At 37.8% G+C, this 27,779-nt stretch overlaps 2 protein-coding genes across 7 annotated transcripts; one reads left to right on the plus strand and one right to left on the minus strand.

Moving 5' to 3' along the window:
* The first annotated feature begins 213 nt into the window (after window positions 1-213).
* LOC116259470 (calcium-dependent protein kinase 10-like) lies at window positions 214-6,563 on the plus strand. Of its 5 annotated transcripts, XM_050075453.1 has the most exons (8): window positions 266-401; window positions 546-1,724; window positions 2,890-3,033; window positions 3,139-3,291; window positions 4,398-4,513; window positions 4,715-4,882; window positions 5,453-5,677; window positions 5,920-6,563. In XM_050075453.1, exons 2-8 carry the CDS (start codon window positions 917-919, stop codon window positions 6,037-6,039), a joined length of 1,734 nt encoding a protein of 577 aa, XP_049931410.1. In that variant the 5' UTR covers window positions 266-401; window positions 546-916; the 3' UTR covers window positions 6,040-6,563. The 5 variants fall into 5 exon arrangements, with proteins under 5 accessions (XP_031493186.1, XP_031493195.1, XP_031493177.1 ...); XM_031637326.2 differs by having other exon boundaries at window positions 214-341; window positions 2,890-3,291; XM_031637335.2 differs by having other exon boundaries at window positions 251-381; window positions 2,890-3,291.
* A 2,447-nt stretch (window positions 6,564-9,010) lies between these two features.
* Window positions 9,011-25,819, minus strand: LOC116259495 (uncharacterized). 2 transcript variants are annotated; one of them, XM_031637363.2, is made up of 12 exons: window positions 25,502-25,819; window positions 18,933-19,262; window positions 17,652-17,779; window positions 16,793-16,901; window positions 16,650-16,689; window positions 14,657-14,746; window positions 14,472-14,571; window positions 14,229-14,365; window positions 13,032-13,134; window positions 10,622-11,040; window positions 10,466-10,543; window positions 9,011-9,498 (listed from the first exon to the last, which is right to left on the minus strand). In XM_031637363.2, the coding sequence occupies exons 2-12, from the start codon at window positions 19,072-19,074 to the stop codon at window positions 9,267-9,269; spliced, it is 1,578 nt and encodes a 525-aa protein (XP_031493223.1). In that variant the 5' UTR covers window positions 19,075-19,262; window positions 25,502-25,819; the 3' UTR covers window positions 9,011-9,266. The 2 variants fall into 2 exon arrangements, with proteins under 2 accessions (XP_031493223.1, XP_031493214.1); XM_031637354.2 differs by lacking the exon at window positions 25,502-25,819 and adding an exon at window positions 19,874-20,287.
* Window positions 25,820-27,779: the final 1,960 nt, after the last annotated feature.

Here is a 27,779-nt window from a genome sequence, read left to right on the forward strand (position 1 = left end):
TGATAAACTCGGCTCAAGGCTACAGAAATATAATTTATTTATTTATTTATTAATTGTTGAAGAAAGAGGGCAGAAGGTTCTTAATAAGTGCTAGGCCTTTTTTTCCTCACCTTTTGCTGAAATTAAAATTTGATTTGCGCCTTTTTCTCGAGGTGCAATTTATGTTTTTAAAAATTGCTAAGAGGTGGTGTGTTTTACAATCAAGCCGACGTCGTGGGGTTGAAATCTATACTATCGGGCCTCCCTCGTTCCCTCCTTCTGTCCCCCTCCGTCAATGGCGCCACCGTCTTCCCTCCTACCCGTTGCCGCGTTGCCGCTCTCGCTTTCTATCTAAGCTTCGTGTGCGTTGGAAATGAAATGACAAGCGTAGTCGTTTTCTCCGTCTGTTACTAGTTCATTCCGTTTAGTCTTTCTGACCTATTCTTTGTTTCTTTCTTTTTCTTTCTTCATCTTTTTTTTTTTCCTGCTCTTTTTTAGTCATCGCCCATTGACTTTGTTCTGCTGTCTTGATTCTCAATTTACGGAGTGTTTCTTTCTGTTCACAGCTAGGCTATTGGAGTTCCATTTCGATCTCTTTGGGTCTATCTGTTAGATTTTCATCTCGTGTTCTTCATCGGGAGTCTCACTCTCGACCACCCTTATCTGCGATCCCGTTGTACAATTCTACTTCGGTTTTAACTTGATGGTACCATCTGGCCGTTGGCATTTGCTATTGTTCTTCATAAATGCAGTTGATTTTGGTGGGAATTAGCACTTTTCTTGGTCAATATCTCGGTCTTAGTATGATGGGAGACGGATCAAGGAGGAGAACTTTCTTTCGCGATTGTTAGTGCATACTCCTTGGAGAAGAACACGAATCTGTTGTGGGATAGATCTCGGAGAAGGTCTTAGAATTGGAAACTAAGAGTGCTATTTGATGGGGAATACGTGTGTTGGCCCGAACATTACAAAAAATGGCTTCTTGCAGAGTATCTCCTCCGTTGCCACTGGCCATTACAGCCTGTGGAAGACGAAGGCGACGGATCAGATTCTTCCAACGGGAAGTTCCGAAGCAACAGCGGAGTCGAAAGAAGAATCAAAGCCCAGCGAGCCGCTCCCCGTTCAAGATAAGCCTCCTTCACCCGTAAGAATGGCAGAGTCATCATCAGAACCCGAGGGGGTAAAACCAAAGAAAGCATCATCAGACTCTGAAGTAAAGAGGCAGCCCAGTTTTCGGCGCTGCATTCTCGGGAGGAAGACAGAAAATTTGAAGGATCTCTATACTTTAGGAAGGAAGCTAGGGCAGGGACAGTTCGGGACTACGTATCTCTGCGTAGAGAAGACCACAGGAAAGGAGTATGCCTGCAAATCTATTGCAAAGAGGAAGTTGGTAGCCGAGGACGACGTTGAAGACGTGAGAAGGGAAATTCAGATAATGCACCACCTTGCTGGTCATCCGAATATGATATCGATCACAGGAGCTTACGAAGATGCACTTGCTGTTCATGTGGTGATGGAATTGTGTGCTGGAGGAGAGCTCTTCGATAGGATCGTTGCCAAGGGGCATTACTCAGAGAGAAAGGCCGCTGATCTCGCGAGAGTCATCGTGGGCGTCGTGGAAGCATGCCATTCTTTAGGAGTCATGCATCGTGATCTAAAGCCTGAGAATTTCCTGTTTGTTGATAAGAGAGAGGAGTCTTCTCTCAAAACTATTGACTTTGGATTATCAATATTCTTTAAACCAGGTACATTTGCTCACTGTACCATTTCTCCTCCTTACATGGTCAGGTTCTGATGCTCTCCTTTCTGAGCTTCTCTCTTCACACTAGAATTTTGCTTCTATTAGCATGTGTACAAGTTCTACCCTCATTTCCGTAGTCTCTCGTTGGAGTTTCAACCATATCACTATAGATATGTCAATCTAGATGGTTAGACTTTGCGCTCATAAATTTATCTGACATTGAATACACATCGTTCTGAACGAACGTAATATCGTTACATGACTATCGGAATCAAATGCACATTTCATTTAAATCTGATGCTTGTATGAGTTGGTTACGAACTTAGGATGTCATTGCCTTCAATGCCTAATTATCTGTTCTTACTTTCTCCTGTTCTTTCTTCTTTTTTGATTGTTGATCTATAGAGGCACTAGCAAGCCGAGAGTCAGCCATTACGAACATTAAAAAAAAAAAAAAAACTCACTGGGAAATGAACGAAAGTTTCTGGTAAAAACTTGAATTATCATGTGGATCATACTACGTGGTTCATTACTAGTTGGAGATCTGCCATTTTTATTTCACGCTATGAAGGTTTTCTTACCCTAGCTCCCTGTTGTCCAGTGTGATTTACTCGTTATCTGCCATATGATATGCAACTAAACGTACATACACAAATGTGCAACCGGGTGCATCTCTAGATCATCTCTTACACTGTCACCAAATCCTATACAAATTGCAACACCAATCACAGAATCACAAAACCCAGGACTGAATTTTCTGAGAGACTGTTGCTTGAATAAAGCCCTCTTCTGCGAACAAACAAAACTAGATCCATTCAACCATCAGGTTTTTGCCAACATCTATAATGGCTTTATCCACATACACCAAGTTCTTTAACTGCATTAACATGGTCAATCTCAACTAGTTTCTTTTGGCCTTTGTTCCTTTTTCCTTGCCGTCAACTTCTAGACACTCGAAGAGCTGCATAGATCAATGCAAAAAGATAATGAACTAGCTATTTTCAGAAAAATTAGAGTCTTTTCAGATAAGACTTAACTTTCTAAAATTTATACATCTCAAATTTGGACATTCACATTGTGCGGACAACACAAGAAGACAACAATTATAGCGTCTTGTCCCTTTAGAATGCATGGTTATGCTTATACCATCCACTGGAACCTCTCTGCAGGAGAAACATTCAGTGATGTCGTTGGAAGCCCTTACTATGTAGCACCTGAAGTGCTCCGGAAGCATTATGGACCGGAGGCAGATGTTTGGAGTGCAGGTGTCATCATTTACATTTTGTTATCTGGCGTTCCACCATTTTGGGCTGGTAAGAATCTTGGGTATTCTGTTTCATTCTCCATTATGATTTTACAAAGTTTTTTGTTAACGGAGGTGCTACACTTGACCATTCATTATTTGCATTCTACCACAGAAACTGAGCAGGGAATATTCGATCAGGTTTTGCATGGTGATCTTGATTTCTCAATGGATCCTTGGCCTGCAATCTCAGATGAAGCAAAGGATCTGCTAAAGAAAATGCTCACTAGGAATCCCAAAAAACGGCCGACAGCACATGAGGTCTTATGTAAGTTTCACTGATTGGAAGCTTATTATTTTTAAAGATATCTAAAGCTGATAAATCATTTGTCTAAAAGGAAACAACATCCCATTTGACTAAAACATGACTATATTCCCGTTAACTAGACAGAAGGAGGAGGGAGAAAACCGACAGAAAATTTCTGGCTGCTTCAAAGTAGCCAGTTCATGTTTTTTTTTTTTTTTTTCACAAGATAGTTTTTTTGGAATCTAGTTTTTCAATCTGATTAGTATGTGGACACCAACTTTTTCATATACCAGCAGATAAAATGTTGCAAACAATTATAAAAGGTGCAGAAAGATGGTTCTATGCCTGATCAAAATTGAAGTTTCATTTAAACAAGGCTGCATTATAATCATTTTTCCTACTCTATTGCTTGAAGTTTCTATGGCCAGTTTTTGATGGTCATGTCATGCTTATTTTTTCTTGAGTTCCTGACCAAAATGGTATGGAGGTAGTGATATTTTGTGATTGTGTAATTGATTCCTATCAGTGTACCTCCAAGTACTTTTATTTTTTAGCCTGTTTCACTGCATTGAAATATCAACCTTGCAGGCAGGTGGTTCAGATCCTTCCTTTTATGAAAAAACAATTCATGGAAGCTTTACTTTTCTTTGTTTGTTCTGAAATAATCTGATCGGATGTAACCTGGGTCCACGAACAACTAAGAAAGAAAACTAAAACCTCTTGAAAGTATAATCAGCCTTTGTGAAGGAAAAATGCTACATGAACCAGCTGAACAACCAATTGGATCTGCAAGACTAGTTGGCCTTAGCATTTTCTTCTACCTGCTTCAGGATATAGTGTTTCACACGGTTGACCACATTAAAGTTTTATCCTCATAATAATATGTTCTTATCTGGTTTGTATTTGTGCAGATGTATGTCAATTTTATTTATTCTGCTTTATTTTTCTCATTGTAGCATTTTACATAATTTTTCATAAGCATTGCATCCTTTTTTTTTAAGATCAAATAGTGTCAAGCTTTTTTAAAGAACCTTTCTGGAAAATGGAATAAACAAGGCCTTTCTGATAGTCAGGACTTCATGAAACTTTTTCCTCTGAATGAGTTAATGTTCATGGCTTCTTTCCAGGTCACCCATGGGTTCAAGTTGATGGTGTTGCTCCCGATAAGCCTCTTGATTCTGCAGTTCTGTCCCGTTTGAAGCAATTCTCTGCCATGAATAAGCTCAAGAAAATGGCCCTGAGAGTAAGTATTGCCCTTTAACTATTCTATTCATTTTCTTAATCAACTTGCGGCATATGTGCCGATTCATAGTAGTTCATCTGTATTTTATGAACATCATTAGGAGATGTGGGAACTATCTGATAATCTTTGTTCCCAGAAATGAGTTAGAAGATTCATATCCAATTTGTATTTTTGATTAATTGATGGTGTTCCTCCCTACAGGTCATTGCTGATAGTCTCTCTGAAGAAGAGATTGCTGGGTTGAAAGAGATGTTCAGGATGATAGATACTGATAATAGTGGATCTATCACATTTGAGGAGCTTAAGGCAGGTTTAAAAAGGGTTGGTGCTAATCTGACGGAGAATGAAATCCATGCTCTAATGGAAGCAGTAAGTATCTCCAGTTCTTGTATGAATGTTATGCAGCAGCTGAAAATTTTGTGGTCCAAGAATCTTTCTTTTTTGATTTCCTTGAGTTTCCGGCATGTTTAAAGATCTTGATAATGTTTTTTGATGTCATTCAATTAGTTAGTTCATTATGTGACTTAAATTTTTTTTCAGGCCCCCATTAAGTCTGCAAAACAGGAATGACATGCTGTAAATTTACAGCATGCTACTTAATTTGCAGCTCTTTGTTGTAAACAAAGTTTTCTGTTGTTCTTCAGGTTTAATGAAAATCACTGTGCTTTATAGTCATAGACAAACAGTCCCATGAAAGATGCTTCTGTTTCCTAGACAAAGCACTAGGTATTTACCATGGCCCTTGTGTTTCATACACAATATTTTAAAAAGCCATCAAGACTTAGGGAACAGCATATTTGTCGGTATAATATCTTCTGCATTTCTGTCTAGGATCCAGATATATGGCTAATACGTACCATGTTCATATGATGAATGATAAATCTCTTGGTTTTTTTTTTCCGGTCCGACCAATGCACTTGTTCAAATCATAATTTGCAGGCAGACGTGGATAACAGTGGGACCATAGATTATGGAGAGTTTATTGCTGCAACTCTTCATTTGAACAAAGCACAGAGGGAGGACCATCTATTTGCAGCTTTCTCATACTTTGACAAAGATGGCAGTGGTTACATCACACAAGATGAACTTCAACAGGCCTGTGAAGAATTTGGTATAGAAGATGTACGCCTAGAAGAAATGATCTATGAAGTAGATCAGGATAATGTGAGTTGCCTCTACAAACTGACTAAAATTTCCTTTTTTGTCTTTTGTGTGAAGGCTGTCTGCTTAATTACTGCTAGATGTTTGGGCATGTTTACATTTCAGCAGTGTGCTTTAGGCCATTGGTCGCCACCTTGGAAAGTGTGTTTGTTTTATGCTGTATATGGATCAAATACAATCTTATTGTTTTTGTAATTCTTTACTATAAGACAGGAATTAATTCTTTTGAACTTTCAACTTCTCAGGACGGACGAATAGATTACAATGAGTTTGTAGCAATGATGCAGAAGGGTAATCCAGCTTTTGGTAAGAAAGGCCTACAGAACAACTTCAGCATTGGTTTTAGAGAGGCGCTAAAGCTTTGACGACTCTTCAGATACATAAGCTTTAAGGGCATATATTTTTTTCATTATTCTTGTCATTGGTGATTCATAGTTACATAAAGATGTGCAAGTACGCCTGGCTTATGAGGAAGAATCAACCACAGCTGGTGTTTGCAGACATTGAGAGCTATAAGAGCTCATCTTGAAAAAGCATTAAAGCGTCGTTGACTATTCAGACAGTGTCATTATTCTTGTTATTGGAGAATCATAATTGGGTGCTGGTGTTCGGAAACCTTCAAAGGTATAGATGTGACTAACAATAGCTTGTCTGTCATTCATTGTTTAAGAGTTCTGGTGGATTTCAATTGGAACAGCGTTTGATGTACATGCAGTTGCCTGTTGTATAAAGCCCACCTAAGTCGCAACTGTTCTCTTTATCATTAAAATGCTTACAGGAAGAAAGGTGCTTTGCTTAGCATGACGGAAAGTTGAATGCTGAAATTTTGATTTGCTTGGCATTTTTTTTGCCAGAATTTTTCATGCGTTTATGCTGTGTGTTTCCATCTCTCCTTTTGTCTTCCTTCCCCTTGGATTATCTTCAATACCCTTCGGTGTTTGAGGAATTCTCCTTTTACGTAATCAGTAAAAATTTGGATAGCTTCAATCTTTACGCTTATGTTATACAAACTTCTCTTTATCGCATGAAAAGTAATTCGGTACGGGTCCCGTCCTCTGCCTACTGTACAACCTTGGAAGAAAACGGCCTATGCGCTTGACTAAACTGAGCGTAGAAAGCTGTCTACTGCAGCAACGGAAGGTTATGAAATCTAACAAAGATATTTTCTGCCACTTAGCTTTCTGTGAACGACAATGCTACTGGGGCTTTACTTTCTGGTTATGTTTGGTCCATGAGGTGAATGGACCTCTATTTGAGAGTCGAACAAAATCTACCACTCACATAATACTTCGTCCAAAAGTGTAAGAATCAGCATAATATTATGATTTTCTGATGTCTAAATCATGTTTAGGCCAAAAAGGGCTAATCGTTCATTTTAAAACTCGTGTAGAGCGATCGACATGGTTTATGTTGAATCCTATATTTTTGAAGATGGGCATCGCGTTCATATATTTCGTCCTATGAAATGCTACTTCAGAAAGCATGAGTTTAAGCTGCCGAGTAGAAGGACGGAAGCCAACTTTTTTCTTTTGAGGAAAATCATAATAGACTTTTTTCTTTTTCTATAGTTATCACGCAGCGCTTTGATAAAGCATTACAAATAGTTACTTCTACATTTTGTAAGAGGGTCGACATGCATTAACAGTCAAAAAATAGGAATTTAATTTGCAAAGCAATATGAGGCAAGGATACGATGCCAATTATCAACTACTAGACTACTTCGGAGAAAAGCCAGAAAAATATTTTCCGATAGAAAAATTTAAACTATGATACTTCCAGTAGGATTATGAATCATGTCAATTCTTTAAGATATTGTAATTGATCTAATTAAGTCAACCCCTGCTCTTTTATTGCTTTAATTTTTTAATGGCGTGGACATCATAAGGAGGCTTGGTGGTGGGGACTCACCATCACCATAAAGAAAAAAAAGAAAGGTACTTTCCTTTTTCCCTTTTGCAGTTGGATCTAAGTTGTTTTGCATATCAAATGCACTTGCATGGGCATATTATTGGTTGGTTTCTCCTTTTAGGAATTTAGTTAGAATACTTAAAACTAAGTAGTTGGAGCATTTGAAATTAGAGATCTGATTTTAATTATCTTTCTTTAGAATGAACGCATTGAGATTTTCTCGCTATCATTGTGCCTTTAAGGAAAAAGTTGCTGTCCACATTAGAAAACATCTGGGCCATCAATATCCAATATTTCTGAAAGAACAAATTTGGGAGGCCATTTGGCCTGGAAAACTGTCAGAATTTGCTTCTCTTATAGCCCATCTAATCTCTTCACCAGGGATAGGCTTGAGGAGAAAATATTCTCCTCCCTGGACGCCTTTTTCCCTGACAATCTAAAGAGCAAACATTCTCCTCCAAAAAGCCTCCTTGATGAAGAATCTTTTGCAAAGAACTGCTTAAACTGCCTTGTGCAGCTACTGTTCAGTTCATCCTTTTGTTCCAAGGGCTTCACAATTGGACATTGAACCATTTCGTATGATGGGCTCGTATTTGTGACTTGCCAATACGGTGTGTATCAGCCTCCTTGCCAGTACGGTGTATGCAGGACACGCCAAGCTCAATCGATCCAATATGCATCTGTACATACAGTCGGCCATTGTATTTCTTTTTCCAAGTTGAAACACACTTACATGATGTCGTCAAAGATGCACATCCTCTGGTTAGTTGATTGTAGATATTCACCGAGTCACCATAAAGAGGCCGTTTAGCATTAGGTACAGCATGTGGGTGTTTAATGAATCTGTTCCAAAGTTGGGTAGACTTCACGTAACACTTGTTCAAGTGTTCCATGAAACACTTGGATCTGTTCCGACGCACGCACACTAATATGAACTTTTCCTCTTCTCAGCCATTATATTTCAAACTGAGATGGTGCAACTGTACGGATTAGCAGCAGCACTTAGCCTGCTAACAGGAGGCCATGCACCCCGTGGGTCGCCTGTAAACCGATCTGCTAATTGGGACGCATAGCTTCCACCAGTGCTGCAAACGGATGAATGAGGAAGAGACCAAGAGTGGAGACCGCTGGGCTGTCAGCCAAGCCTGTAGGCCGCGTGGCCGGTGCCCCATCCTTATGTGTAGACCTTTACTTCCGGATGCTATCCATCAAATCTCTTGGCATGGCATGATACCATACAAAATTTCCATTTCAGACTCTAAACATGAACAACGACTAGAACAGATCCGGGGCTTCGAACTCTATCTCCCATGACTAACAGAAAGTATAGTGGACGTCATCTCCAGAGGCACTTACAATGGAATGACGAGAGTGTTTGCCATGAGATTAAGGAAATCACATTCTAAGATTGAGGAAGAGAATCAAGAACAAGGGGAAGATTGCAGAGAGATCTTGTTATTCTAAAAGTCAGGATGAACACATAATATAACTTCATTTTTCTATGGTAAGGCTGCAGATGCAACTCCTGTTCAGCGCATGATTTAGACTCCCATTTCCTGGAAGTTTGGCTTCTCAACACGGGTCAGCAGGTCGTCACAATTCCATGTGAACCACTTCAAGCATTTGGACTGCTAATGTTGACCTGCCGATGGACCGCGGTAGGAACAGCACCGCTTTTTGAATATTATACAATGTTTAAGCAACAAATCCGCTGTTTCTTCTCAAAGATTTTCCATCTGAAAGGTGAGTAACGACTCTTGTGAATGCCATTAGTCTTCACATCAACTTCACCAAAAACCTTTCTGGAGTTGTCTGAGTCTGACTTGTCAGCAGCCTCTTCATCCCAAGGACTTGTTTCTTCTCCTGCAATGCCAACCTTTGGCAACAGCGATGTAGCTGGTTCCGCTTCAAGATCCCTATTAGCAACAAAGTAGAACAAAATCAAAGTTGAGTTCTCTCCACTCGAATGCTAAAATCAGCTTTTTCTGCCTTATAACATGCAACAGATTGATAAGAGATGGAGATAGATATTGACACGTTCATGCCAAATATCTACCATAGTATAACTGATGAACAAATAGCCGATTATCTCATTAGGATAGGCTAAGATGTTGCATTAGCAATAACTGTAATTAAGAAGTCTGTTTCACAATCTAAACAGCAAAAAATGTCACCTTTCAGAGAATATCTAGAACAATAATTTTTTACTGTATCCTCGTTTCTGTTACCGTTAGTTTCACTTGTCTAGAAAAAATTGGGTAGCTAGAAAAGTCTTGTTCAAAGATAATACTACACCTTCACTTTTCTCAGCATAAATATTCAGAGAAAATGAGAGAGAGAGAGAGATTTTTCTGATCAGTCTAACTCCAAAGGTATGACCAAGAGAACCTTTTTATTATGAATAACACCCCAAATTAAGTGGATGTAATGAAAAACAAAAATTGGTGGAGAGTGAAGATTTTTGCCATACGAAGGTGTATATGGATGTTAGCTTTTGAAAAACTTAATATGCTTCGTCCTGCATAACTGAATGACTAAAAAATGATCAAACAAACAGCACCACATCATAACCACAGGTGTCACCACAAAAAGAACCGGAAAGCATAGGCAGCTTCTACTAGTAATATGTCAAAAGAATATATTACATGTAATTTGACCACAAATATATGTCTAAATTGTTTCTTAAATTACATGTGTTGTTTCACATTCATTTTCCAGGTTGGTAGAACCTGACTGGAAAAACCTGACCTGTTGACCCCCTGCCTACAAGTTGGTAAACTTTGAGAGGTGATAACCAGGGAATTGTGCTTTTTTAAAAATTGGAAGGTGAATGCAAATTAATTAGATTTTGTTCAGGAAATACAAAAAACATACAAGACTCACCTCATATTCTTAGCAATCATTCCTTCATTAGCTTCTTCAGTGTGCACCTCTGCTTCTTTCCTTAAAAGGCCATTCGTTCTATCAAAACAAATTTCTCATGAGAACAGTTCAGTTGCTTTCAGAAGCAAATTTAATAACCTATGTTAGGCATTCGACCTTGAATTGGATGACACCAACTCATCCAAAACATTATTTGTCTGGATTGGTGATTGAAGAGTAAGGGTATGTTCGCGGACAAGAGATATTGCAGTATCCAGCATCTCCAAAGCTAGCTTGACTTCGTGACTAACTGTTCCTTTCTCCTGACCACTACTTTCTGACGAGCATGGTGATCCAAAAGATGATTCTGCCACTTGCGCATCATCTATTTCAATCTCAGAAACATGCATAGGAGATCTAACAACAGCAACTGTTTGTTCATCAGTTATTTCACTGGAGTGTTCACTTCTAGAATGGTCTGCAGCATCCACTGACTCTCCAAGATTCAGCAGACCATTGCGAAGTTGAACATACAATGGTCCATTCTCCAAGACTGTGTCAAAATCTTTGTCACCTTTAGCTGCTGAAATGATGGCCTAAACCAGTGATCCATTACATTTATGTCAGAGGAAGACCACGTTTGAAGTTTGCAAATATGACATACAGCAAAACTCATGGTTAGATTAAGAGCGGATGACAACGATTTTACTATAAAATAATCTCAAACACAAAAGAGGACAAAATAACAAAAATTTGAGTACACCTACTGTGTACATTATCTTAGTTAAATCACAAGTGAGAAGCAAAAGGGTAATACCTTTCTCAACAATTAAAAAAGGGATCATCAAAGCCAAAGTACATTTTAGAATTGATGAATAAAAAGAAAAGAACAGGAAAAAACATTACAGCTCACGAAGTTTCACTGTCAACCATTCTATTTCAAAACTGTATGAAGAGATTCAAAGGAATTTTTCAGCAGCCAAAAGAACAGTAATGCATTTGACAAAGAACAACCATGATAAACAATTAAAACAATAAACACAATCTATACAAATATTGGTCACTGATGTTCTACCTTTGACAAAGTGTTTTCAGTAAAACTAAATAGCAGGACTATGTTGTTAAAGCTGAAAATTAGCCTTTAAGTACCAAGATTTGCTTAAATGATTCATGTGTTTGGTTTTGCTGGCAACTAGATGGAACAGACAAATTGTTAATTAGAAGTCCTTGTAGTGTCAGTTTTCTTGGTCGATTGCAGTAAACCCTGAGATCCATTTCTTCCAACATAACAAAGATAAGATGCCTATGACTTCTGACTGCTACAGTTGCTCAGAGCTTGAGAACTAAGGAACAAAATCTAAAATGCACTAACGCTCCTATCACATGGCAGGTCTGATTGTTGAGGAGACTGCGACAAGTGGGTCAACCTCCTAAATTTTCTATCAGTTGCTAACGCAGCACTTGGATCACCAGCATCTCTTGATTTTTTTCAATCACCAGGGTCACACCCTGACATCTGAGAACTCAAAAAGCCACATGACCATTCACCAACCATATGAACGCAAATTTGGCCATCCAAATTTGAGTCTCCCTTATTTGAGGTGGCATACTGACCAAAATCTTAGAATATCCAAAACATTCCTCAGTGACGTATCTGGAGCAAACACACTTATTTAAACATAACTTTACATCTATAATAGTGATGATGAACAACAGCAACTGGCAGGTGGATGCTTATATATAAAATTCAATTAGCCGAGTTGTTGGCTTTAGGTAAGCAGACACACATTGTCAAATATTCAATTTTTTTCCTAGATCACTAAATAGTAAACCTTAGTTTTAGGTTTGCTCATCCTCGGATGTAAACTGAACCTAAATAATTATTGTGGACTACATTTAATTTCAGATTTTGGACTAAAATGAAAATGAATCACGTTTCTCACATGAGAAATAATACCATTCTTTCTCTTTTGCTTGATAATAGTTATCTCATAACTTATGTGCCAGTACATTCAGTTCTTAACTTCTTAAGTGATTATTGCTTTTTCAGATTTGTCTCTTCTGTGGAAGGTTTTTTCCACATATAGGCCAGAACACTGACTTTTAACATTTAAGTAATCCTAATTTCCATTTTCAGTTTTAACACCACCTCCTCTCTTTCTTTGTGGGAGGGAACGCAATCCTATGATAAACTTTCTTTTTCTTTTTGTGTTCACATTATTGCATTATTGCAATACTAGGAAAAATTATTGCATAATTGCAATATTTTTCATTAATTGAAAAAGCATATTAATCCTTTGGATTTCTTTTCGAACATTTTAATAACTATTTTCTATTTTTATCAATGTACTTGCAAGAAATTAGTGGGAAACCGAAAACATTGTAATATTTTCTGTTAGCTTTATACTTTGAAATTTTAAAATCCATAAGATATTCCATGAGATATTCACAAGAAAATCAAACTTTCTATTTAATACCCAATAGAAACCACATCAATGAAAAACTGAGAAGGATACTTATAAGGGTAATGTCATCCAGCAGAATAGCAAAACAGTAATGCAAGAATTCTCAAAGTAAGGAATAGAACCTTTTCGTAAAGCTTAAAACCATTCCCCACAAGATGCCTCGCCACAAAATTAATAAGTGCAGGCGGCATAAATTCTAACTTCATATCCAGGTTTGCAATTGTTCTGCAGCACAAGATGAAGTTCCTTTACTAAAGAGACCGGAAAAGGGCTACATAAACCACAGCTTTCTTGGCAGAATGTAAGTTGATTGTTCAGTGTGCCAGCACATGTTCAGATTTTCAGCATGTTAGAAACCTTAGTCATTAGTTGGACTACTCAAAGCTAAAGTGGTATTTCTGCAGCAACACAGATAGGTGGTGGATGTAGTACAAAAAAGGCCAGCAAGACATAGTCTTCAAACTTGACATCTATTAAGCCCTTCTAGGCACAAATTCAGCCATTCATTTAGATATACAGCATTATTTATTTAGTATTTTTTATATCTTTCCCCATGAATCATTGATAGGTAGACTAACAAATCCAAAAAATGGGGTCTGCAGTAACCAGGCTAGTGTAATATCAATTTCACAATAAGCCACCAAAAGATGTGAAGCTACTTGGAAGCCCGCTGAATTAGTTTAGCAAATGGGCATTAAATCTAATAGTGAGATCCATGGTTTAAGAAACATTTTCAGGTCACAAGATTGATCATGGTGGTTCCATCATCTTACATTGTAAATGACAACACATAGAAGAAATGTTTGATGGGGGAATAAAAAGGCAGCCTCATTATTCAGAAGTGAAAAACATCCACAACTTCTCAATAAGGCTTGATAGCAAGCCAGTGCATTCCATCTCTTAATTTACTGATATCATTTGAAAGTGTACCACTATCAAATCCACATGTTGCATGTAGACCTTGCCAGCTTGAGCTCCAAATGACCAACTTCACTCTTGACAGTGTCTAGGCTTGATGGCCTGGAAAGTGTAGAACAAAAAAAGGAGAAGACAAGAAGAGGACAGAATAGCTTCTGGCTATTTCCTTTTGTATAGATTTGACCATGAACTCTTCGGTCACTGCATGAAAATCTATATGACCATATGCAAAACACCTCAAACACAGGCATGAGACACTTCATGTTTTGCATGTCAGGTATTGAACCATCAGGCTTTACCGGTGTTTCTGCCATTTGAAAGCACCCACCTATATTATTACATGGGCTACTTTTTTGGTCATGGCACAATAACTTCCAAAGTGCAGAGGAAGTGGAACTTACCTAAAATAGCTCTTATCTGAGCTTACTTTTTGTAATGCAAAGCCGCCAATCAAATCCATTCGCACAACATCTTTTGGCTCCGGAATTCCATCAGAGGTGAAGCCATCGGTGCTCACATTTACGTGGTCCACATCAATCTGATTATGACAGGATTAAAGACTATTATCTCATGCATAACAAGATTGAAATCCTATCTAGCCAGTCAAAAAAATTCTGGAAAGTTCTAGATTTAAGAATCTTTACCGAATTAAACAGCACAATGACAAGTCCATCTTCATAGAGTTCTAGCTCAAAAAAGTGCACAATAGCCTCTCTCACTGAAAGCGGCCATGGTACTTTCATCCTTTCTTCCAGTGCAGAAATTTTGCAGCTTTAGAAGTGAAAACATCCTAAAACCTATAAAAACGTAAAAGGGTGGTAAAACTAACCTCACTAGTGAAATCTGCTCACCAACACGAATTTTCTTCAAAGATGTAGACAAGAGGACTTTGAATGGTGGAATTACAGCTTGGGGCCACCTGATAAAGAATAGCTTAAAATCATGAGCCGAAATGAGTATTCCAAATCCATTAATTAGATCATGACAAGCAGTCAACCCCACCAGTCTCCATTTCAAGTATCTGGTCAGTAGACCACACAGAAAGTCGGATATAATGTGGTATGACCTAGTACACATTTTCGTCTCTGCACTAGAGGTAGAGCTGTAGGAAGATGGAAAACCATGCTATGCTTTCTGTGGTACAAGATAAGAATGGAGATCTCTCATCAATTTATGTTGCTCAAATCAAACATCTCTGGATTATCCTAGAAACCAAGCAAGTATTATGTGCAGTTAGTCGTCTAATTCTTATCTATTTGCAGATGACATTGGCTTCAAATAGCATATCCAAAATGACATAGGATGATGCAAGTTCTTTTTAAGTGGGTTTCATGTAGATCCTGAAACTACTGTGCACATAATTTGTGTTTCAGTGATAATGGTTAATCTTGTCATATCTCAGAAGTTCAGCCTCTCAAACTTATGAACACACAAGATGTATAAATTTTTTTAATCAGTCAAAATGTAACGGTCAACTGCTTGATTTTGGAAAGAAAGAAAGAAAGATAAAGCATGATAGTTCACTATGATGGCTACTTGGTACAACTTAATCAAAGTATAATAGTTAGAAGATGAACCAATTCATGCAGCACTGACCTGCTTGGGACCAAGGTTTGACCTCAGGACCTAGCATACATTATGCAAGTAATGGCTAGTAGATAGCCGTCATTGTGTTGGTCAGCTTCCAGAGTGTCCCTTGGCAATCAAGATTCAGGTCTGGCCTTATGGAACACCTGATTATCCTCACTACAATTCAGATCCTACAAGGCATAATTTAAAAGAACCCAAGGGGGATACGACCAACCTGCCCTTACCGGACCCAAATATTTTCCCCTTATTTTGAAGATCTACGTATTTATAATTTTTATAGTCAAAACAAGTGGTGAATGCATATAAATATGTATGTATAAAAATGGTCTATCAGAATTCAGGCGTATGCACATTGCCCAAACCTTTTATAGTGATACTATGGAAACATATTTCCATGTTTACAACCATGATATTAGGCCACTTCACCAAAAAAATTGTTCACTACTTTTATGATTTTATCTAATAGCATCTATATCAAGGTGACATAATTACCAATCTGGACATTACACTCAGACTTATCAATATGGATGGGCACCATACTAACAGATTCTTACATGGTGCAGAATATGTCCTCAGCCACTTCAATGTCATGACATCCAACCTAAGTCACATAGGTACCAGTATGGGTGCAGATCTGGGTATGAGCACGGCAACTTTAGAAAATCTCGGTACGGGCGTATGGTAGGATATATGTATATATATATATATATATATATATATATATATATATAATGTGTGTGTATGTGTGTAAAATAACACAAAAAATCAAAATGAAAGCAACATTTAAACAAACAAGTGATATAAATAAAAACATTCATGTTAATGAACAATAACTCTAAAAACAAAATGAAAACTGAGTTGGAAAAAATTAAGTAATGTAAAATTAAGCAGTCTCGGTCTAAAAGGTACCAAAGTATGTCCAAGTACCCAGTTTGGGTACGGGTACGGTGACACAGGTATGTGGGTACGTAGACCTTCTCGAAGTACCCACATAACTTAGCATCTAACTAAAATGAAATAACATGCACAAATAGTGTTTTATTTGCTGTTTCACCTCAGGATGAATTTTATCTGTTAGAGTGCCACTGTGAAACACCAAACAAAATGAACAGACAAGAACCTATACACATTTGCTGAGATTGTGCACTTAGCAGTTATGTATTTGGTTGTCTCACTAATAAAGAGTGACTCCCACTTGTAAGATTTACAAACAAAAAACATAATATTCTCACCATTTGGAATAGAGCTCAGACTCCCATGAAACACACAAACCTGGAAAAGGATAGGAAATTACTAAAGGCAGGAATAACAAGCTATTGCACACAATAAGCCGTTGCTAAATTTTTCCAAGAGAAAAATTAGAAACTGAACTTACAAACATCAATAGGACCATTAACATAGCCTTCTGCAAGCAAAGTATGGAAAGGAGTGCCATTTGGAGCTTCCCGATACATCACACGGAGTTGACCATCATCTTTCTTTAACTACAAGAACATGAAAGTATTCAAGATCCTAAGAACAATAGGAAATACAATAAAAGTGCATGTGCAAAATGGTAAGATTATTAACCACAATTTGAATGAATTGACTTGGAATCGCAAAGTTATATACGCATGAGTTTGTCACAGTAAAAACAGAGGACCAAGCATTAAGATGGCCCTGAGTTTGTCAAAGTAAAAACAGAGGACCAGGTCCTACCATACGAATTAGCGGAAAGTAGATGCACCATACAAAATCATTTTTAGCTACTTTTGATTATTATATAGACACTTTTGTTTACTTGTGTAGTCTGAATTTTTCACAGCTATAAGCATCTGGTTGCTTTCCAAATGATAATCCAACATAATCCCATAACTTTTACATATCAAAAGGAAAATTAAGGAAGCCCAAGCAGATTGAGCATGTAGTAAGAATGATTAGCAGCACCATTTTTCCGAGAAAAAATAATTTAACATTATTTTGAATAAAACAATCTTCCCTAGTAATTTCAAAACTTTAAAATGCTGAAATAAAGATCTACATTATTACTCTATCGATATGTACTTTATGTGTTTGCTTATCAATGTGTTTAAGCATGCGTGCGTATAGTTGAAGGATTGTTATGATAGCTAAAACCATTCAAGATTAATGTACGCATAGAAATAAAAATCATTAATCTGAAAAAAAAAACATTAAAGAAATATTTCTTTATTTCTAAACCAACAACTTCAGGAAAAAGTTACAACAGAATTCACCTTCCAATCATTCTGCGACAATGATTGACTCTTGGCAATATCATTTTCATTTCCTGGAACACTTCTCAGCATCTGAAGAAAATTCCAGACATCTGCAGTGTGTTTTTCTACAACCTTCTCTGGATCGCCTTCACAATGTCAACATCATAAATGAGGTTTAAACTTTAAAGCACAAACAAAGAGCTGAATGCAGCAACTACTTCGGATAATGCACAAGAAAAAACCAGCATAGAAGAAAATTCACGGACTGCTGCAAGAGATGGTTTGGGTATGCAGACGTGCCTTGAACATCAATTTAGACATTAGCACCTTACATGTAAGAATCGTTGGCCCGTGTTTTTCATGATAAAGAAAACACTCACTCATCGTGTGCCCTTTCTTCTTTGGTAATGGCTCTTAAGCATGATCATTTTCTTCCCATTGCATAAAAGCCGCAAGGGAAAGAAAGGAGAACAAAGATAAAGCCCACTCTGGTGAAAATCGATGACTAGCTCCTAACACATGTTACGCATCATAAATCTATTGCAAGGCAGCCAAACCCCCTGACAGGCCTGAAGGCTTTAGCAAATCTTTCGTTTTATCCTCTAGGAGACTCATTAATTTTTCAAAACTCAGACAATCGTAAATTGATGCTTGCTTTCCTTATAGAAATGTAACTTTTATTTGGTCTGATCCGACGAGTTTTATTTGCTCCACGAGGATGGGTTATCGGCACCGGTATAGCTTAACATTCATAGATTGCTCAAGGGACAAGGGAACAGCCGCCTGTTCCGAACCATGGATTTCAGAGACTGTCTCGTTTGATCATGTGCACGGAAAAGGAATGGTGAAACAGCCAATCCCTTGAATATGATCTGGCGCGAAGCCAGACGCGACTTCTTCTATTTGACATGATCAGTGATGAGAAGTCAAATCGTCGTTTTGGAACAAAAACGTCTATATAAGATTCAGACCATAATATCATTTTTTTTTCTGCAAATAATCGAGTCCTCGACCAATCATCAGAATCAGAGATTTCCGCATTTACATGCTTCAGCTCTTAAGAGATATCCTATGATCCCGATTCGGCAAATTCATTTCAGATCGACATGTCGAACGAAAAAAGGATCAAGATAGACAAATCACGCTAGACATGGCGGCGGATTCATGGCTCCCCACAACCGAGCTTATGATCGAAAGTCAGATAATTACAGAAGCTACGGACGATTTTGCTCGCACCAATAATCAGGAACACGAATATGAACTCAAAAGAAACGGGTGTGAAAGAAGCCATCCACCAACCTTCAAACTGCCCAGAGGAGGAAGACCGGAAAAGTTGACGCTTGACAAGAGCTCTCACCGAGTCTTTGCTGGTCAGTTTAGGCGATATCAACGTGCTGTCTAATCTCTTCCTGTACTGAAGTACCTTCTCCTTCTTCTCCATCTTGGCACCACCTTCCTCAATGCCGCTTCACGTTATTTTGTTTCTTCATCAAAGCGGTACGTCTCCTCTCCTGCCGGAACTTCAACGATGCCGACGAAGAATGGCGAAACGAAAAAGACAAAGAGTTCGGCCTACGCCTTTCAGACCGTGGACTTGAATGCCGCGATGACCGGCGTTTCCATCATCACCTGACAAGCATGGCAGTTTCGAGAAATAATAAAAATGTCTACTGTTATTTTCATAAGGACATAAACCTCCCATGGCCTGCACAGGTTATCAAATCACAGTAACAGTAAACGGGTGCCAAACAGCTCTTCTCATTTCATTTAACAAGTTGACACAACAACTTATCTAATGCACGAATGTCTCGGCAAAAACTACGATAGCGGAAGGACTTCAGAAAAAACACTCCAATTTTACTACTAATCACGAGGTTCCTCTTTAATAGAGTTACTTATACTGTAAATTTTGTTAATAGAAGGAAAATCAGGTAGGTGAAATCATCACCTTCCAGAAACTAAAACTTATACTATAAAAAATTCCAACCAAGAATGGGAGATCACTGGGAAAACAGGAAACGTGAATTGACTTTTGGCACCATACAGGATGGCCACGCTTAAGGGATGATCTCTGCCCCCACCTTCAAAAGATGAATGGAAAAAACAAGAGGCACGGGTTCAACAGCACGGTTGGTGGGCATAGGCTTTTTACTGAAAAAATCAATGGAGCCAAAAGTACTTCGCTACTTATGAAGCCGAACAAATCAATATTGGTTTATGTAGGAACAGGGCAAACTTACCTGTTTCTGGTATGAAAAATGAGGGATTAACTTCTTGTTGGGGTTCCTTCAATCTCCCTCATACGGCAAAAGAAACTCGTCTCCTTTCATGTCACTGATTACAGACGCCACATGAAAAGGAAAAGTTCACAAACTCCAGTCTAAGAAAATCTTACACAACCCCTTACCACCTATCAAAGAAAACCAATTAATGCCTTGTGATCAGGGACGTTAACATCGGTGGGCACCGGTCCTTATCGGCAACCCACGATGCTTTATGTGGGCCGAAATGGCTCCCATAAAAAATCGGCTGGTATGGCCCCTTGCAGCCATTCTCTCATGTTCATTGCCACAAACCAAACAATTTTCATTTGCTGCGCATCAGCTCATTTACTTTTCGCATTCGAGAAGTACCCACACATATTGTACTAACCAGACTCGAGCTCAGCAGAAAATCACCGAGGCTCAACACGACTTAAACGAAAAACATTAATAATGACAGCGGCGGTCAGTAATATCTACCACCTATCGATGACTTGAGTAAATGCCTTTACTTCGTTCTTTCCTTTTCGCGGAGTTATTCATCAGCAATTAATTTAGACTGAATTGAGGGAAGGAAGTAGCAAAGAAGAGACAAAGCATGTGAAGATGACAGGCAGAAAGAGTCTATCCACTCTTTCCATCCACGCGGTTGGTTCAGAGGAGATGGATAACTGGTGGGTAGGAATCCAATTCCTTGCTGGACCAGCTGTTCTAGCATTGAAAAGTAAAAGAAGATGCATTTATGGAAGTTGGTTACGAAAATGAATAAAGCGCCCAACCACCATGAACAGAATAAGCTCTCAGCTTACTTTCCCACAGGGAAAGAATGAGACAGACTACAAACTTTGAGCTGTTGCTCAAGCTATATGGAGCATAAGCGCGTCAGGTCAGGAAACGAGTTCTACAGAACTCTCGGATTAAGCGATGTGATCAACAGCTCGGCTCTCGATAAACCTATGGACGCGGTAAATCGAGCTCATCCAGCTTACTTCAAGACCAAATAAAGCATTTAATAACAAATCTGTTATGTTTTTTTTCTAGTATCTCTCCCAAATTCTCGAGTTTTTCGGTAACTAGTAGGAAGACCAAGTAGTCGAACAAGTCTAGCCTTCCTACAGAGAGGGTCAGATTGCCATTCGTTTCACCTTACAAAGGTTGCCTAAACATGAGATGAGAGTTCTTCATCTGTATTGTTATCAATAAACAAACAACATTAAGAAGATTAAAACTGATGAGTATTTCATTCTATCTCCCGACTAACATCCAAGCTCTTACCTTTCCCTCATTCCGCCTGATTTTGGTGCTTCGGGACACGCTTTAACTTGCATATTTCTATCCTTTTTTAGCAGCACAAAGAATTAACACTACTAGAACTGAGAACTGAAAACAAAGATTGGTAGTCTAGTCTACCAATTAGACATATGATTTATGTTGCTGGGTTACTCTTGTTCTCTAAAGTTATTAGAGGTCCATAAGAAAACCATTATTTCCTTTTGCTTTGATGAAGAATGTGCTTTCAAGGGTTGTTTGATTTGACAGCAAAGATACCTAAACAGTATCCAATTCATTGGAGAATTTATGTGCCCAATTGAGTTAATAGGCGAAGGCTCAAGTTATATTTGGAAGACGCCCTACAAGAAAGACGTTTTGTGAAAACCTAATTTGTAACCAGTTTTTGAAACATAGTTTGCGTGTTTTAGATGACTAGATAAGATCGGCGTGAATAACCTGGGTTGTTCACGTTTTTTTTAAAATATCGTTTTGTTAAAATTAAGTTTTCACAAACTCAGTTTTGACCGTTACCCGAATACATGTTTTTGCCTCCAAAAATGACGTTCCAAAAAACATTCTCTTGGCTTTGTGGCTGACTGGAACAACAAAAATAGCGTGCCAAAAATGACCAGAAAAAAAGATGGCCTTTTCTTCCTCTTTATGTTTTGGCGTGTTTGAGTCATATACAAAAAGGAAGATCTGGCATCAAAAGATGCCAAAAACAAGTACTTTGCCAAACCTGGGCTCCCAACATTTAATATAGGAGCAAAGCTGCTTCATTTATTAATATCTAAGTTCTGATCGTCGATTAAATGGGAACCAATTTGGGCAAGGAAGCAATGTGCAGACACTTGCAACAAAAAGGGAAAACCTTTTATGTTCTTTCTCCAAACTCTGTCACTTGTGAATGAGATTCACACTGCTCTGTTCCCTGAGATTCACACGGCTGTTGAAGCACGGTGGAGACAGGTGTATGTTCCCTGAGATTCACACGGCTGTTGAAGCAGGGTGGAGACAGGTGTAGGCAACTGTCCACATGAAGTTAGGGATGAACAAGGAGTCGAGCTACTACTCGTTAAAGCTCGGCTCATGAACGAGCTCGAGCCGAGTCATTTACTTAACGATTTGAGCTTCAGTTCACAAGTCAACTCATTCAAATAATCGAGTTGAGTTTGAGCTCAACATGTAACTGTCGAGTCGAGCTCAAGCCTTAATCGAGTTTGTCGAGTCTTAATCAAGTCGATATATTGAAACGAGTTTCGAGTTTGTCGAGCCTTAATCAAGTCGATATATTGAAACGAGTTTCCGAGTTTGTCAAGCCTTAATCGAGTCGAGCTCGAGCTCAACACATAACCATGAATATCTATTATATTCAAACAAGTTTGTCGAGCCTTAATCGAGTCGAGCTTGAGGTCAACATGTAACGATGAATATCAATTCTATTCAAACGAGTTTGTCGAGCTTTAATCGAGTCGAGCTACTTCCGTCAAGCTATTCTCGAGCTTGTGCCGAGTCGAGCTCAAAATTTCATTAATCGAGCCGAGCTAGAGCTAACTGAACTCGGGCTCGACTTTACTCGTGTTCATCCTTACATGAAGCTACCAAAAAAAAATATTGGTATTTAGGATAATTTTTCTTATTTACATATTGATGCTCCTTAAAAATTTAAAATTTATACTAGTGTCTCGTACCTCTTAGATAAAAACTTATGGCTCTGCTCCTGGGTGGAAGAATTATAAGCCAATTTAATTTTAAACCATGTCTAAATAAGATTTGATGGTAAAAAGATATACAACTATACAACTTTTTATGCCATATTTCTACATGGACATGAAATCTTGACAGCATAGTTTTGAAAGAATTGAAACTTCCTTCGTTATTTTCTCTTCCTCAAAAGAGATTTGATGAGAAAGATAGAGAGACTTGTTTATATATTAATTTGAAAAACAGTAATTTTATGATTTTAGAAATAATAAGAATGAGAAATATGTTTCAACTTCTAGGAACAACTAAGTAATACGTAAAATAAGTATCGAACTTTTAAAGTTGACAATAAATATTTGTAACAGCCTCGAATGAAATTACTTTATGCTCTTAGGATTTTATCAGTAAAAATATTAAGGTCAATAAAAATTAAAAGAAATTGATAATGTAAAAGTGAAAATCGTAGATATAAAGACTATAAAAACAGAAAAATTGTTAGGAAGTTACTTTATGTTTTCCTGGTTTATCTTTAAAAATATTAAGATAAAAAAATATTAAAAGAAATTGATACTTTAATGTAAATTGCAGATAAAAAAACGTAAACAGAAAAATAGTACACAAAATGGCATAAAAATGGTACCCACAAATAACACATACAAACATTTATTTTCTACATTGCCACAATGGAAGGCGCTTTCCGTGCTAAGTGGTTAACATGGGAAGACATTTTCCCTACGTTTTACCACAAGGGCATTTTGGTCATTTTGAATTCATACCACCTATAACCTGCTCCGTCATAAATTATTTTTGCTTTAATTTATTCATTTTTAATTTTTAAGATGTAACGGAGAAAGATACGAAATACTTGAAGGGTTCTTCTTCACTTACACGTAGTGGTTCAAACATTGACTGTTAAGGTCTTAAATGGTTATTTAAGAGTAGGAACACTGTGTTAAGCCTGCCCATTGGGTCAAGACCTGCCTGCTTAAATTTAAAAAAATATTTTAAATATAAAATAATATATAAATATAATTAATTATAATAAAATATTGAAATATACAAAAAATTAAAAAAATAAATTATCTGACTTAAATCGAGTTTATCGGGCCCACCCGAGCTCTTTCAATAACAAGCCGGGCTGGCCCGGGTACCCCGAGTCGGTACCGGGTACCTGCGGTGGCCTGACCCGGTGCCCAGCCTTACACCATTTGAGTGTTTTATAAATTTATCTTAATAATTAGGTAAATTTAGGTAAATTTACGAAAAATTTGAGCACATGTTTCATGAATGTGCTTCAATAATATTGTAAAGTGTCGTAGTAAAAGCGAAAGCGCCACTTTTTCTACACATGAAGTAATATAAGTAATATAAGGTTACGTCTTTGTCTAATAATGAGCACCGAATTCCCATCAACTAATACACTAGTCCCACCATATTGACATAACTATAGTCTCACCATATTGACATAATTAGAGAGGTTGATGTTCGTGCAATTAAAACTAGTGACCAACAGCTACCAACCACTAGACTGAACCACCAATTTAAGTAGATGTAAGCCTTGAAGTAGACTCTAAGCCAGAAAAACATATGGGTGTCTTAATAATAACTTTTTAAAAGACTTTGGAGGGGCCTGTTTTTATGGTGTATTATTTTAACGATATTTTGAAAATAAAGAATAAAAGTATTGTTTTTGACCTTGTCTTGAAAGCGAGAGTTGCAATCACAAAGTCGCTGCTCTATTAAGAGTAGGATTAAAGTCAAAACAAGTATCATCTCCAGACACTAAAAACACCTTGACTAGATAAGAACAAGAGTGAGAGCTTGGGCTTCAGCTTTTTCTTGCTCACTCAAAATATGAGGCACGTGGTGAGAGGGGGATGTGATATTGGTTCATCTCACTATTCGAAACGAGGCCCCAAAGTCCCTCCATTCTTCCTACCTCTGAGGTCATAAGTTGGGTCGATGTCAACGATAGCAACGATGCACCCTTTAATTTGAATGTCACATCCTACCACCATAAAACATAAAAATACTCACGAAAATCACTGCATTGATATGACCCCTAACCCGGCCAGCTAAGGCCAAAGGTATTAAAGTAGCTTCATTCAAATTAAATAAGTGGCAAACCAATTTGATTTTTTTAAATATTGTTTATTTATTTTTTAACAAATGGTTTTGAGTCAGTAGCCGGATTAGTATGATGAGTTGTATGGGCATTTGATAGCTTTAGATTTGAAATCCAATGTAATTTGAGATCAATGAGAATTGGAATCCATTGATTTAAGATCAGAATCGTCTCTTCTCTGACCTCAAATACACGGTGTTTGGCCATAAAATGACAATCTCAAATCCTCTTTTTGATATAGTAGTAAAATATAATGCTTGTTTACCTTTGAAAAAAATTAGGTCAGAGATCTGAAGCTATCAAAACAGAATCGTTCTATCAGGAAACGGTGTTGGAGAATTAGATGAATTTGCAACGCAATATGATGAAGCGCCCAAGGAAAAATCAGACTGAATTCTCCCCCACTCGAAGAACTATCAATGGCTGGATTGAATCTCTCGCCCTCATCTACATTAAGAATTTAGAGAAACGAAGTGATGAGCAAGGCAGAGGTAACGAACACTTACAGAATTAATCCCGTCGCTTCGCAGCATCAGTTTTCATCCCTCCCTCTGTTCATCTTCCTCCGCTTCTTCTTCCTCCTTCCGTCGACGCCTTTGCTTAGATCAGAGGCAACTAAAGCAACTCCATTTTAACACTGCAGGCAGCTGTACGGGACTTCAATCATCGGGAGAGTCGACTCCCTTCTGGTTCAATGTCACCGAAGCGATGCTGATCACATTGACATCGAGAGAGGGAAATGGCGGATTCAGAGAAGCTTGGAAAGTGTTCTTCCAACCAGCAATTGACGCGCCTCTGGGTTTCTTTTATCTACGAACATTTTCCCTCAAAAAACTCTGACCAAGGGAACGTGATCCGCTAGATTCAAGAAACTTGCGAGATTCATTGCTTGGAAATCTTGATCCATTCATCGCTTGGCTTTGAATCCGACGACCTCGAGGCTCTCAAAATTTGAGTCGTAAACTTTTTATTCATGCGTCGATATCACGAAAAACTGATCTGGCAACGTGCCCAACACGATCCTTGTGTCCGTACAGTTGAAATTTGCCGAAAGGAATACAAAAAAAACGTTGGTTTTTGAAGTGCATAAGATCGCCCTGAATTTCAGCACGCATCTCGATCGATCTCTTAAATTCCTTCGCTCAAATGTCCCGATTCCTAGGGCCAGCCTGTTAGCCAATTAATCTTAGCTCTTTATCAAATTAGAGTCAGATCTGCAAAAGAAAAAAAAAAAATAGCAAACTTAACATGCGATCCGAAAAGAAATTTTAGCAAAGCAGGCGCTTCAAAATCGGATATGCGACGAAAAGTTTAAAAAAGTTAAAATGTAGAAAAAATTGGACATTCGATTAAGAAATCAAGTCACATTCGGATTTAAGAAATGATATCCTGTCTATTTTCGATTGGAATTTAGATTCATTTTTTAAAGTAAATATCTGATCGAACTTTGATTTGGATTTAATTTGGTTTACTAAGCAACTAAGCAATATTCATTTTGATGTGCCTCAAATTTGGTTGTATATCTAAATGTTGGGTTCAGATTCAGATGTGAAAATAAAAGTCCAATTCAGATTATATGTTAAAAACGATAGATTCAAAGTCGGACTAGGGTGGATGGAGGGAGGGTCCAACCTCAAATGTGCGGATCTTAGATATGCGGTGAAACAAACACAACTTTATTGTTCCTCTTGAGCTCATGACTCAGAAGCTGCTTCTGGCAATGAAGGATGAAATGGATGCATTGGATCGGAATTGACCTTGGACTCTTGTTCTTTGAACACTACCTTGGACAATTGACCACAAAACCACAAAGTGATTTATGATCTTGGAATTTTATATCCCAAGATTTCATATCCTTGACTTTTACCAAGGATATGAAATTTGTTATTTGGATGCATGGAACGTATCATGAATTTGTTGTAATCCATGTAATTTAAAGTCCACAGGTCCCAGTCAAGACCCACCTACTCCCTTTGACTTGAGATCCATAGTCACCATGTAAATCCATGGATGGCTCTCCAATTTCCAATGTGGTACAACCATAGATTTAAGGAGAGCCAAACCCTTGGATCTGCAACTTGACAATTCCCTTAGGTTGTGTTTGACAGCTTTAGATCTTGCATAAAAATGTGTGTTTTGGAAGATATTCAATTGTTTAAACTGAGGATCTCGGTAGCATAGATTTCAAATCCATGCTATATGTTAAAAACCATAGGTTTAAGGTGAGATTGGAAGGGAGGAGGTCTGATCTTGAATCCATGGATTTGGAATCTCATACCATTGCGGATCTTAGATCTGTGGTGAAACAAATGCAACCTAAAAACAAAGCGTCGGCCCTGTCATAGGTACCTCTCTCTCAGTTTCTCTACTCTTCTGTCGAGTAGTTCAAAACAAAAAGTATCTTCACAATGTTCATTTATGTATTCAATCTAAACATTTCCCATATGGACATCAAGTTTTGCCAGATGAAATCATAACTATATGGTATTAACTGTCAAATATAAACTGTGTGACAGATCTCTTTGAAATGGAACCACAACTGATCATGCTATTTACCTCTTCAAGAAGTGGGTGCTGTAACAGTTACTGACCATATTCCTTTGGGATATTCACATGTGATTTGAACAAAAAAGTCATATCTGAATCCAAATCCAAAATTTGATTTCACAATCTGAATCTGTTTTTTACATTCACATCTGAATTATCAGAATCTGAATTTTGAAATGAATCTGGCTGGTTTACAAAATGTAAGGTCGTTGGATATAGGTTATTTGTTTAAAACTA

This window comes from Nymphaea colorata, chromosome 1 (genome assembly GCF_008831285.2).
Source record: "Nymphaea colorata isolate Beijing-Zhang1983 chromosome 1, ASM883128v2, whole genome shotgun sequence".
In the NCBI taxonomy this organism is placed as follows: domain Eukaryota; kingdom Viridiplantae; phylum Streptophyta; class Magnoliopsida; order Nymphaeales; family Nymphaeaceae; genus Nymphaea; species Nymphaea colorata.